The sequence below is a fragment of the Anser cygnoides genome, chromosome 1 (assembly GCF_040182565.1).
Source record: "Anser cygnoides isolate HZ-2024a breed goose chromosome 1, Taihu_goose_T2T_genome, whole genome shotgun sequence".
NCBI classification, from domain to species: domain Eukaryota; kingdom Metazoa; phylum Chordata; class Aves; order Anseriformes; family Anatidae; genus Anser; species Anser cygnoides.
In genome coordinates this window covers 98,981,318-98,994,056 of record NC_089873.1, presented here as the reverse complement: position 1 = coordinate 98,994,056, position 12,739 = coordinate 98,981,318, and the positions used below count along the sequence as shown (strand labels likewise).

At 45.9% G+C, this 12,739-nt stretch overlaps 1 protein-coding gene across 3 annotated transcripts; it reads right to left on the bottom strand.

Annotated features, from left to right (window-relative positions):
• Positions 1 to 247: 247 nt before the first annotated feature.
• On the bottom strand, positions 248 to 12,043 carry UPK1B (uroplakin 1B). 3 transcript variants are annotated; one of them, XM_013183077.3, is made up of 8 exons: positions 11,891 to 12,043; positions 6,884 to 6,971; positions 6,132 to 6,332; positions 4,471 to 4,545; positions 3,596 to 3,718; positions 3,117 to 3,296; positions 2,153 to 2,236; positions 248 to 1,547 (listed from the first exon to the last, which is right to left on the bottom strand). In XM_013183077.3, the coding sequence occupies exons 2-8, from the start codon at positions 6,950 to 6,952 to the stop codon at positions 1,497 to 1,499; spliced, it is 783 nt and encodes a 260-aa protein (XP_013038531.3). In that variant the 5' UTR covers positions 6,953 to 6,971; positions 11,891 to 12,043; the 3' UTR covers positions 248 to 1,496. The 3 variants fall into 3 exon arrangements, with proteins under 3 accessions (XP_013038531.3, XP_066859967.1, XP_066859969.1); XM_067003866.1 differs by lacking the exon at positions 11,891 to 12,043 and adding an exon at positions 7,250 to 7,288; XM_067003868.1 differs by lacking the exon at positions 11,891 to 12,043 and adding an exon at positions 7,087 to 7,135.
• Between the last annotated feature and the right edge of the window lie 696 nt (positions 12,044 to 12,739).

Sequence of the window (12,739 nt, the reverse complement as noted above, 5' to 3'; positions counted from 1 at the left end):
ATAAAGAAAAACCTTTCTGTACTACAGGGACTTGCTTCTCCTTCAAGCTATTCACCCTCTTTTTCTCCAGCAGTGCTCTAGTGAGGGACTATTGAGCTGCAGACATACTGTAGCACCATACATCAGGGCACTGCATACTCAGACCTTCGGGATGGGCTTACAGGACTACAGAGTGCACTGCCCAGGGTGTCCCAGCTACAGGCCTTCATCGTTTCCCCTTCCCAAACACAGAATCATGAGCAAAAGGAAAATTTCACTTCCACTTCTTTTTAATTAGCATTTTGGCAAATATACAAAAAACAAGGCATCACAGCAGCTGGCAAACTGTCACAACCTGAGCCAGAACACCTTGGGAAGAGGCTTCACCTTAAAATGCTCTACACGGGAGCACGTTTACATTACACGTGTAACTGAAACATCCACTAGGAAAGGCACCAGATCAGTCTGGGCCAAAGTAAACCGCCACTATTGAACCGAGTGAGATTTGTAAGTGTTGATGCAACAACTGGACTTGGCTCACTAAGGACCTTGCTGGCATTTTTCAGAAGATTGTTGGCATTATTTGATGCCTGTCGTGCCTTATCTGGGGATGTGGGAGGAGGAGTACACAGGAGACATGACCATGTACGCGTAGGTAACTGACACAAGAAGCACAGTGATCTACGGGTTTGGGATTGCCACTTCCACAAAGCCAACTACGGCACAGGACCCCTTGTATTCTGCACAAATTCTAGTGAAATCTTCTGTGAAGTACATGTAGATTTTGGTGGAGTTGCTTGCTAGCAAGAGAAGCTTTTCATGAACTGGCACTTCTGAAGGCAGGAGAACAGGCAGCAGTTTCATCGGTTACAGGAGGTAGGCCTGAATACAGGCAGCGTATTGCAGAGCTGGCCTTTTGCTGGGCCTGACTAGCAACAGACTTCTTACCTGTGATACGTCTTTACTGCTGACACACTTAAACTCTAAGAGAATCTGCCTTACTCGAAGGCATAGGGTGACAGAGACCAGGAACAGAAGTTGAAAGATAAAATGTATTAGAGAGTTCTTCAGTTTTCTCCCTTGCAGCGTCCGTCTTTATTGGTCACAGGAGGTTACAGCTTTGCTCATAAAGCCCTTGCCAGAGCCTTTAGCATTATGATTTACACTCAGCCAAATTTTAGAGAGAGACTTTTCTGGAGAAAGCATATCTGGGCATTTTCCTCTCTGATGTCATCACAGAACAAATCGGATCATTTCTTATCTTATGCTCCAAGGATTTCTTGAACAGCAGAAGAAGGACTGTACCTCAGCTAGGAGGCAGAAAAAGGGGCAAAGAAGGGACAAGAAGGTTCTTTCCTGGAAGGATCAACTCAGTGTGTCAGGTTTTTGGAGGGGCAAAAGTAATATGGGAGAGGTAGCGGGAAAACTTCAAATCCTCAGTGGCACAAGGAGCATGGAGCAGGAGACAAATGCAGTTTCACAGAGTACTTCAGGACAACGCTGAGGACACCAGGCCTTCAGTATTCGATTCTGCTCCAGTAGAACATGGTACCGAGGAGGACAAAGAACTGAAAAGACAAGACTACTAAGTCTCTCTACTCCCCTTTCTTTCTCCACACCTCTCCCCCAAGTCCCATGTAGTCCTACTGACAGAAGAGAGCAACAATGGACTTTGATAAGCAAGGTCCATTCAGGCAGAAGAAGCTTAAAGAAAGAAAGAAGATATGTGCAGATGTAACTATTTGACTGCATCACTCAGCTCACTGGGGATTGCCTGTCAGGAAGCTGATGAACCCAGAGCACCTGAAACACTCATGCAAAGTCTTCAAAACAGATACTGGATTATCTGTCATGATTGCAGTTCAGACGATCCAATACCCTTAAAAAACATGTATCTGCATTTTGTGTTTGCTGTGCTGTATTACTGAGGTGGCAGCAAGCCACAGCAGGCTGGCAGGCCGTTTAGCTCTTCGAGTGTGGGAGCCAGGATGGAGGGGAACTTCTGAATGTAGCCGTATTAGTGGAACTGGCTACAAGCAGATTGGTGACAAATAAATAACCATCATCTACAGATTTTTTTAAAAATGTGTCAGCCGTCATCTACCTCCACCCAACTGGGTGTGGGATAGCAAGGAAAGAGAAGCGGAAATAAAAGCAAATATTAAGTACTCACAGTCCAGCAGAGGATGGCAAAACCAAACCAGGCAACACCCCAGGCTTGTCTGTTCATTGGCCCAGAAATAGCAGCATAACAACCCTGTAAGACAACCATGCCTGAATCAACACCAGCTTTGAGCTTTTGCTGCTAAGTTACAAGGTCATCCGCCTCTAAGAGAGTCAAGTGGCATGCTCCTCTCCTATTTTAATTTGGGTAACTCAAGAAGACAAACCAGAACTGAACTGCTTATTGACAACTTGCAGACTGCCTATCTGTTTCTAGCTCCAAATACAAAGTAGATCCATCTTAAACACTTCAAGAACAATTCTCTGTGCCATCCACATGCCAAATAAACATATGTAATCAAACAGCCAACAAAGAGATGGCCTCCATAATCAAGAAGGTGTAGGCAAATTTGGAAACTTGAACACGCTCTAGAAATGTCTGTTAGCTCATGACCCAACAATTTGTCTGAATAGGAAAAGCTGGTCTACTGAAAAGCTCAGCAAGTGATGCGTTCAGTAACTGGATCTCCCCACAGGAAACAACTTCCACTTTTCAGAGATGCCCTACTATTCATTTCCTGGGGCACCATGCCAGAAGACAGCCTCTTCATCCTCCCCTGACATCTGTTCTCCATTGGTTGTGGCAACTGCCTTGAAGAGGAGAACTGCTGACTTGCTCACTCATGTTGTATCTTTGGGTTAAGCTTGGTTTAGCTGCTGTCCACCTGCATGTAGAAGATGCCATAGTTGGCACTGGAAGAGTTTTCTAAATAATGTTTTATCAGAAATGCCTTTATCACAATCTGTTCTGTGTTCAACATGACGAGAACCCTACAGGCATTGCTTCTCCTCCAGAAAACTTTTCAACACCTGTAGCTTACAGTAGAGGAGGAAGGCTATTCCTTGTTTCCTTCCCTTCTATCAAGGCACCTTTGACCAACACAAGTTAATTGGAAAAGCAGAGAAAACCTTACATTGCTCTTATAGAACCCAGGGACTCCAAGTTTGCAGCCATCAAGGTTGATGGGAGACCCTCGAGAATCCAAGACGCAGCAATTGTGTGGCCAAGGGAAGTCAGCATCACTGTACGTCATGCGGAAGGCAGATGTGTACTCCTGCCAGTCGGAGGGCCCTTGCACTCCACAGCACTGATTCTGTAGGGAGAGAGAAGGGAATGGTCTTCAACAGACGAGATCACGGCCCTGCACAAGACCAGACCGTGCACATGGCTAGTTAGTCATTAACCATGAATTTATGGGAAAGATTCTTGAAGTTCCTGCCTTTGACAGTTTGCCATCTGATAAACGAGTGAAATAGGGAGTGTGGCAGGACTTCATTTAAGGTTCAAGGCAGATACCATCCTCTTTATTAGTGAGTGGCCCCAAGGAGGACTTGAAATTCCAGAGCTGCAGGGCATTTAGTCATTAATGAGCATTTTCAGGGTTATTATTACCTGAAGCATGAGTTTATCCCATGTCTTTGTGACCCCTTCACTCATCCATTTGTCATTGTTATTGCCCGCGTCTGGCTTCTGATACCTCTCTAGCATCTGCTTCAGGAAGAGATTTGGTGTGAGCTGCAGAAAAAAAAAAAAAGGAAAAAAAAGAAAAGAATGAAGGAACTATGTAATTAAGTGGCCATGCAAAGCAAATATGGGGTTATTTGGGGTGGGTTTGTTTGCTTATGTCAGTGTCCTGATAGAGAAGAGGAATGAAGATTTCCCCCCCCCAGTTTTACACAGAGGAGGGTAACAAGCCAGATTGAAGGAGCAGGAGCAACAAAAACATAGATCTTGAGCGTGACTCTTGAGCAGGTCCCTCCAGATGTCAGATCACAGGAGATGTGCAGAAGCTATAGGTTACACTTGATAAGCTGCTTGGAGCTGAAATGCCACAGGTCATTTCCCCCCACCAATATCTGCAGTTACCCACGTAATCTTTCCCTCACTAGTGACACTGCCTGTGGCAATGCAGAAGATGTGTCTTCTGCATGTGTGATAGATTAATCAGCCTGTAGCTGAAAGACTAAACATTGTATTGATGATTCAGCTAACCCACGCTATTATTTCCTTAGATGCAAGGTTATAAACATTTTAAAATATCAAAAATAACAGAACTATGTTAAAAACAACAAAGATATTTCCTTTATTAGAATAATGAGGCTGAAGGTTTCCCTTGTGGGGTCTTACTGTATCTCAGCAGTAGTCCTTTGAGCTTACAGTGTACCACCACACAGGCCAGTTACTCTACTGAACAGGAGGCAGCATGCTGTAGAACTGCAACATTTTCTGATGTGGTTGCATGAACGTATGAGGAAAGCTATACTCACAAAGTCTCGGTGAGTTGCTGCCGTGATGCAAGAAGCCATTTCAAATGCAAAAGTGATCAGCATCAGAATAATATACTGTGGGAGAGAGGGAGAGCAGAATTGGCTTAGTTAAGCAGTTTCTTCCAGTTCTGTATTTTTCAAGATTAAGCCCCAACTTCTGTTCAAGCCAGAAGAAGACAGACTATCTTAGTCTCCCCAGTCTTTTCCTCTAAACATTCATGTAGCCCTTCTCTGTACTTGTTCCAGTTTGCAGCCTGCTTTCCTGAAGGCAAACGATGAGAATTGTACTCCATCTCACAGATGTAATTTCATCAGAACCTCATTGAATGGCATTAATGCCACCCTGTCTTTATGGAAAATACTTTGCCCGATATGCCCTAGAATAACATTAGCCTTTTTCATCGCTGTATTTCATTGGCAAATTATTTTTGTGCCACGTCTCCTCCTTTCACTTCCACTTGCAAGCTAAAAGCTTTTCAGCAAGAAGCTATTCAATTCTAGCAGGAGACCTCATACTTTATGGAAAAAGAAGGTGCAATTTAATGGGTTGATCAGATCCTCCTGATCTCAGGATTTCCCCAGCATCATCAGATTTCCTCAGCACTCTTACTCTGTAAGCAAAGATCCTTCATGAAAACTGATCCTCAAGAGAACCTCTCACCTGCTTCTCTTCCTTTCTTAGCACAACTCCTTTTAGCCTTTTCCATATTCCTTTTGCAGTTTTCATGTGTCTATTTCTCCTCTCACTTTTTTATTTTTTATTTTTTAAGTTTATTTATTTTTCCTCATATTCAGGGCATTGTTGTTTTTTTTTTTTTTTTTTTTACCCCAGCTTCTGCCCCCTGTATTCTCTGCTTTCTCTTATACCACAGCCTTGGGTTTCAGCCAAGACACTAAAATTCAGAAATTCTCTTCCATCAGCTGTTTTTTTAGCGAATTCTCTGGTGCAAGAGCTCAGATCTCTAAGTGTCTCTTGTTTAAAATGGACACCCTGCCATCCTACATTAATTCAAGACAGAGCTGTTTGCATAGTTTTCAGCTCTACCCTTCCTTAATGCAAGCACCAATTAAGTTCACCACTGTCAACCTGAAGGACTAAGTAAGAAATTATATAGAGTTTTGTTCACCTCTTAACATGGTCTTTGGCTTATCCAAAGCTCTCTGTCCTCATCCCTGTAATTTCTGCTTGCTTGCTGATGTACAATGTCAGTTGCACCCATATTTGGTATACTAACACATACTAATGCCTTGTAAAGCAGTCATTACTTATCAGCTCCTAAACTGAATGGTACATGACAGCTGAAAGGCAGTAGGGGGTGGGGAGAAACAAGAATCTAAACCACATCTCAGCTGCATGTGATTGCACAAGTGTTTCTGCATGGCTTCAGGGCAAGGTCAGGGTCAAGCCGGTGAGTTTAAGCCTCCATTGTGGCTCTCACTATTAATTCCCTCATCCTGGCTTGGGAGTTTGTCATGTGTGTGTCCTCACAGGTATCACCTTGTGGAAGAACACAGCCATGGTGGAGAAGAAACTTTGGCTCCTCTTCACTAATAAAAGCTGTCTTTGCTCAGTGGGTGATTATCAAGGTGAGCAGGGAAACTAAACCAGCATTTTTTTTTCAGTTTGTCAGGAATCAGTGGGAAAACTTTGCTACACTTACCACCAGCAGCAAAGTCCTGTTGGATTTAATGACTGCTATGATGCCAAGGATAGACAGAGCAAGGAGTGCAAAGCCAACGAAGATGCCAATCCAGGCAGCAGCATAGATGTCATCATTTTCTGTGGCTTCCAGCAGAGGGTAGAGACCATGGGGATCGGACACAAAGTAGATGCACTCTGCTGTCAGGGCAATACCACACATCTGAGAAGTACAAGTTTGGGAAATCCATTAAATCAAGCTTCCCCAAAGAAATAACAAAGACACAAAAAGAAGCAGACTACATTTGTTTCTTTCACCCTCCTGCCCAACAGGAGCTCCTCAATTCCTCCTCTGTCCAACTCTACAACCTCTTTTACTGTACCTTAACACAAGGATTGCAAGTTGAACTCACCCAGCTTAGACCTGAAATGTTAGGCCAAGATCTTGAGTACGTTAAGAAAGAATTAACACAACTTTTGCCTTCACTATAATGGAAGGAGTTGGCTGAAAAGATGTTGGTCAGCAGCAAGGGCTGTTCCTCTAGAAGTCCTGTTGGTCTTGCAGATCAGCCTCTGCTGTTCCTTGTTGTCCCCTCCCCACCCTACTGACCAACCTTAGCAGCTCTCCTTTACCTCTCCTCTCACACCCTACTGCTCTGCTTACAGGCGGACTTCACGTGGGAAGAGGGATTTCATGGCTGGGAAATGCTGTTTCAAGAAGTGTCATACTGGAAGGAAGCCACCAGCCACCCACCCCTGTCCCAGTTCACTTACCCCAATGACCACATTCCCCAGGATTAATAGACCCTGAAAGATGCGTACGCCATTTTCAGTTTTTGCCATCTTTAGCTCTTCATGCAACCTGAGAAAAAAAAAAAGAAAATCAAAAGAAAAACAGTAATCAATTAGGCAGGCACAATAGATTCATTCAGAAATTGAAGTTACCCTGTGGAAAAAGGTAGACAGAACCTGCCAACCTTTCTGTACCTCCACTCCAGAGGAAAAACTTCCCTAGGTGTGAAGTGGGTAACTCATACTCTCCCTGACAGTTGAGCTATACAAGATTGGGGTAACTCTGTGCACAGCCAGTGGCTTCAGCTCAGTTTTTGGATAGGTTTTCACAGACACAACAGCACCCACCAGGATGGATAAGGGATGAGTTCAGAGCTCTCACGTTGCTCCTCCTTCAAAGGACCCAGCTTTATCCTAGGGCATGCCATCCATGCTTTTGGCCATTTCCTCTCAGCCAGCACCGGGACCATGCTGGTAACTGCAGCTCTATCACACACATGCTGGCACTGCAGGGCTTGGCAGCACCTTGCTAAGGGTAGTTCCCTCTCACACCCATGCCAGGATCCAAAGCTGGGGCCCCCGTCCCCGGTCAGGTGCAAGGGATGGAGCTGCTCAGGCTGCAGCTGGCTCACGGGAGCCGGGCCAAGCAGCATTCCCACCAAATTCCTGAGAGCGCTACATCCTGCAGGCTGGGCCCAGGCGCCCCGCCTCGGATTCACCCCCCTCCAGAGAGAGCAGCATAAAGGCACTAGTCAGAGGTGTGAGGCCTCCTGGAGAAACAAGCCCAAATTCCAGTGCTGGTGGAGTCCTTGTTTCAAAGGGACAGAGTGCATGTGTGCATGGCGAGGGGGAGGAAGAATAACCCCAACCCCGAGACAGCTGCATTTATTGGGTGGTTAGGAAAACAGACACCACGAACGAAAGGCTGAAGTGGGCCCAACTTGAGCTGGCAAAGGAAAAAGCAGCTTGAACTCCTCCCCTGCTGGAGTACCAGCACTCCTGCCCTTTGTTCCTGGGGTTACTAACTCTGTGATTCTTCAGAAAACTTTTGGGATTCCCCAAGAATTCCCCAAGTATTTCCCCAAGATAGCATGAGTAGCCATTGTTTCCCAGGTAAGAAGTCATTCTTATTACCAGCCAGGTGGTCAGAGGCTGGCACAACACATCTGAAGCTGCAGAGCTCTGTACAGGCTTATGAGATCAACCTGAAGCTGCCAAACTTGCAAATTTGTTGGCCAGCCAGCATGTCCAGGAGTCACATCAACTGCCTTGGAGGTCTGGGCAGTGTTTGGCCACATGTGGTCTGCAGTACAATACTGCAGACCCTGACAAACCTGAGACAGACTGGTTCTCCAAATATCTGAAAGCTGTAGAAACCACTGCCTTAATCCTTGCAGGGATTTTAGAAAAGCCTTTAGTTATTGCCGGCTAAAAGACATCACAAGTCAGGGCACAGTCCAAAAAGCAAGGAAATCTTCCCTGCTTGAATGCAGGTGCATGAACTCTGACTACCACGTGAAAAACCAGGTCTGCTCCAGCTGCCATGCGGAGAGCTGGGCTGAGTGTGCCATGTGTCTAGCACGACAGATCACGCTAAGTGTGGTTAACAAAGTCACAACCCTTTCCTTAATACTACAGAAATGTCTTTATCCTCCCCTTCTCTCCTGCAGACACCCCTGTAGCATAACAACAGCACTCAGACTGAAGAAAACTAGACCTGGCTTGCTCTTGGCTACCCAAGGGCACAGCTCAGCTACTTCATTTTTGTTAACTACCCACCTGTTTGAAGACTCTTGCACTTCAACTCTCCACCCAGCCCACATGCTTGCCTCCCTACAACCCAGATTTCTTCTTGTAGGCAGGACCTGGCTTTCTCTTGCCTCACTTTGGCCAGGTATTACTGCAGGCACACCAGCCTCAGAAAGGGGACCTTTTCTCCTGGTGTAAACCCATCTCCTAGAATGCTGCAGCTGGAAGGAAAGCTGGGAATGATCACCACCACACAGATATCAATTATAAATTGCCAGACTTCTAGGCAACTTAAGGCTTTCCAGAATCTTAGGACTTCATTTCAAACCCTGTATGGGGTTGGTCACCTAAAAGAAGCTGCAGGAGATTTGTGACTTCCCACCCGGCCTGTTCCTTGTCCCTCAGAAGTAAGCGGCATTAAGCAAGAGCACAGCACTGGGGTCAGGTGCATGACTGAGGCATGAGACAAACCTGTGCTGCCTTGCCCGAGGCAGGCTGCACACAGGCATGACTCGCCACCATCCCCTGGGAGTGACACCGACAGGCAGTCCTCCTCCCACCTCCCAGAGGGACATGCGCCCCCAGCTCATGCCTGCGGACACAAATCATTTCAGAACAAGGGAAGCCTTCTGTGTGGGCTGGCTAAGGAAAGTTTTACAACCCAAACACACTTTCCCGGGGCTCCAGGGAAACCCCTGAGGAGACAGGAGCTTCAGCTGCAACTGTTATCCAAAACATATCCAAAAACTCAACCTGTGACACAAGAAGGGGGCAAGGTCCTGGGATTTCAGCTGTGAGCTTGCATGGACCCGGTGTTCCTTAGCACATCCTGGGGACCTTGTAAGTTAGCTGTGACACTTCAACATTTTCAATTATCACTACCATAGGCTTTGCTTCATGCTCCATGGAGCTCTGGAAAGGTTTCTGTTGCTCCCTCTGCACCACAAAAACCCACAGCCCTCCTGCAGCACCTCCTTCTTCCACTTCCTACACCTGGCCACAACACAGACTGCAGCTTCGCCCTTATCCTCTCCAAGCTCCTGTCTGAAAAGTCAGGCATCTGCCCTTGTGTTTTAGGTGACTAATCCCATGCAGACTTTCAAATGAAGTACTGCTGGCAGCAGTGCCTTGATACAGGGAGGACTCAGCCTCTTATGCATCAATTAACACACATTGCTCTGACTGACTTTTTGAAACCTCTATACCCTATTTTTACAGACTGAGACAGGATTTCAGTAGACTTACAGATGAATGTCCCCTGCTTTACTCTATTTCTACTCCATCTTTAGCCAAAAAAGCCCACGGGTAAGAATCGGTTTGGCATTGCCTCTTGTAGAAGAGGGTCCTGTTCTCATTGCCACGTGTTCTGTGCCAGTTCTCATGGTGGAGTCACAGCACCGTAGCCAAAAGAATGTCCAGGACCTCTCCTGTGAGCATCATTTGCTTCCACAAAGAGCTCCAGCCCTTGTGAAGCCCTAGGTCCTCCTTGCAAACAGAATTATGGAGTTTCGCTCCTTGGAGATATTTAAAAACCACCCGGATGTCGTCCTGGGCAGCCTGCAGGGAGGTTGGACAAGATGACCTCCAGCCCCTCACACCACAGGCAGCAGCTGGGGGTGCTCAAACCATTGGCCACCATCACGGGCATAACACCCCCACCTCCCTCCTGGCCTGGAGTGCAGGGGCTGGCACAAAGCAGCACCTCTGGAAGGTGGGAAGAAGAGTGGGGACAGTGCCTGAGCACTATGAATGGGCCCCGCAGGACTTCACCTCACCCCCTGTTACCTCCCTGAGTTTCATCATGCCTGCACTCTACGTGGCATTCTTCTCCCCTTGTGCAAGGAGGCAGAGACAAGGGGTGCATTTGTACTGTTTCCCATGGATTCTGCAGCCTCCAGTTGCCTCAGCCGAAAGGCCTGGAAGCACTTGAGCACAACTAAACAAACCCAGCCTTTCAGCTGCTGAAACCTCATCCTTGCCCGGGGGCCCTGCCCTGCTCTTCACCCCATCCAGCCACCTCCTCCTACCCCTCTGGCTTTCCCAGGCCTGTCTCTACAAGCATGAGTAAAACGTCCGTGGTGGGGTGCCAAGGGAGGGAAGTTGGCAAGGAGGAGCCATCAGGGGAGCAGTGCAGGTGCTGTAGGATGCCCCAGGCAAGGCACAGACCTGCCCAACCCACTAGGGTGTCCCGTGCAGCAAGGCTTGAGTAAACCAACTTCATAATTATTAATTACCATGATTGCTGTTGTTATTATTATTTTCTGATTTTTTTCTTTTTATAAGCCTCCAAGGGACTTAAAAAACAAAGGCAGTTTCAAAGCATTTGGGAAATCTGCAGAGTTATACTGCCTTTAAGAGGAGACAATTAAATATTTTATTGATGAATATTTTGGACCCTGCTGCTGCAAAGGCGGATGATTTATAAGTGTCGATTCATCATTTATTTATTTTGAGGCGAAGATTTCCAGCACACACCCACACGATCCTCCTGCCCCACCGAACCTCTCCCGTCACTCCACCTGCCAGTGAAAGGCAGCCACCCCTGACAGAGAGCAGCTTGCTCGCCAGGATCCAGCCACTCCGAGAAAATGAAGAGCCAGCCAGTTATTTTATGCTACCAGGGGAGAAATATAAAGCAAAAACAAAGCTCAGCATCAAGCAGGGGTCATAGACTAATTAAGTTTCCTTTCAAGAGAGATCGCTATGAAATGAAGCCTATGTGAACAGTGAAGCGGCTGGTAAATCATCATCAGGCATAATTACCTCGGAAATAGAGCTGGGAGGTAGTTTTTTCCTCTCTCCCTCATTAGTTCAGCAGAGCCAAAACAAGAGGTTGTTGGTTTTTTTTTTAATATATATATGTATACTTTTCTATTTTCACAAGTGAGGGGGAATTACTGGATTTGTCTTTCTCTGTGATAATTTTTTTTTTTTGACATTCAAACATGTTGGCAACAGATCTAATTTTCCCATTTCCTCCTCCCTAGTCTTTAGGAGAAAAAAATATGAAACAAATTAAAACAGCCATATAGAAGATGCAGCCTGAGGTAGAAGAAAAAAAGAAATGCTTAATAATCATCCGCAGTTAACCTCATCCAGGTACCAACCTCCCACATACTAAACACAGCCCAGGGTCTGAAATGAAAATCATTTAACATAAAAGCCTGTTTTCTTGTACCAGATGCTTCTCGTTGATTTGCCTCATGAAGAAGAAGATGGTGACCAAAACCAGGTACTCACCCCTCTCTCCTGGTGATGCTTCCCAGCAGAAAACCACACACACCTGTCCAGCCAAAGAAAAGCCCCCTTTCTCCTGCCTCACCTGGTCTTTAAAGAGCCCAGGTTGCTTGAAAAGAGCGGTGTGTGATTGGTAGGGTGCCCATCACATGAGGAAAACTTTTTTTTCTAGCCAAACCTGTTCCCTGGCTCGTGTGGGGCCAGAGGGTGTCTCTCCGATTCTCAGATTGTATCGGAATGTCGTTGTGCCGAAAACAGAAAGCTTAAAGAATTTCTAGCATTGTACTCTCAAAAGGGTGGATGAATGCCTCACTCGTGTGAGATACTTGAACTTTAAAGAGTATAGGCAAATTTGAAGGAAGTAAATATAAATATTAGGATTGCCAGACAGTTGTTTGAATGTGGTATAAGAAGAATGCGCTGACTAGAAAAGAGAGTAAATGAGTATCAATGTTTTCATTGAATTGTGTTGCATGGGGAAGACTTGAAAAATACAGTGGTTTGGGTTGGAGCCATTTTGATTTTCTTTAGCCCAGGGTGTTTTTAGAAACAAAAATGTAGGTGTTGGCTACTGTGCAAGACACTATGGACAATGAGGAAAGTGGGGAGACCATTGCATTGCCTTGTGCCCCAAGGATTTTTAACTCATTCAGTTGTATGAAGAGTGAGTAAGATTGAGAACACATATATATAATGATTGACCTGTGATGAACTAGGAGGGGCTGAAGATGAGGAACACATCAGGAAAGGCACTTCTGTCACCTTCCTCACACGTTCCAGCCCAAATCTGCTGAAAATCATCATTCCTATTACCGGAGACTTGATCAAATCTTTGGCAAAAGCACAGCTGCT

Excerpts from the sequence above, each read along its gene's own strand:
- UPK1B (XM_013183077.3), bottom strand. The coding sequence starts at position 6,952 with ATGGCAAAAACTGAAAATGGCGTACGCATCTTTCAGGGTCTATTAATC. Across the intron at positions 2,237-3,116 it reads CTGGGTTCTATAAGAGCAAT|GGTTGTTATGCTGCTATTTC; the intron begins GTAAGGTTTTCT and ends GTTGTCTTACAG. Across the intron at positions 1,548-2,152 it reads TTGCCATCCTCTGCTGGACT|TTCTTTGTCCTCCTCGGTAC; the intron begins GTGAGTACTTAA and ends TTGTCTTTTCAG.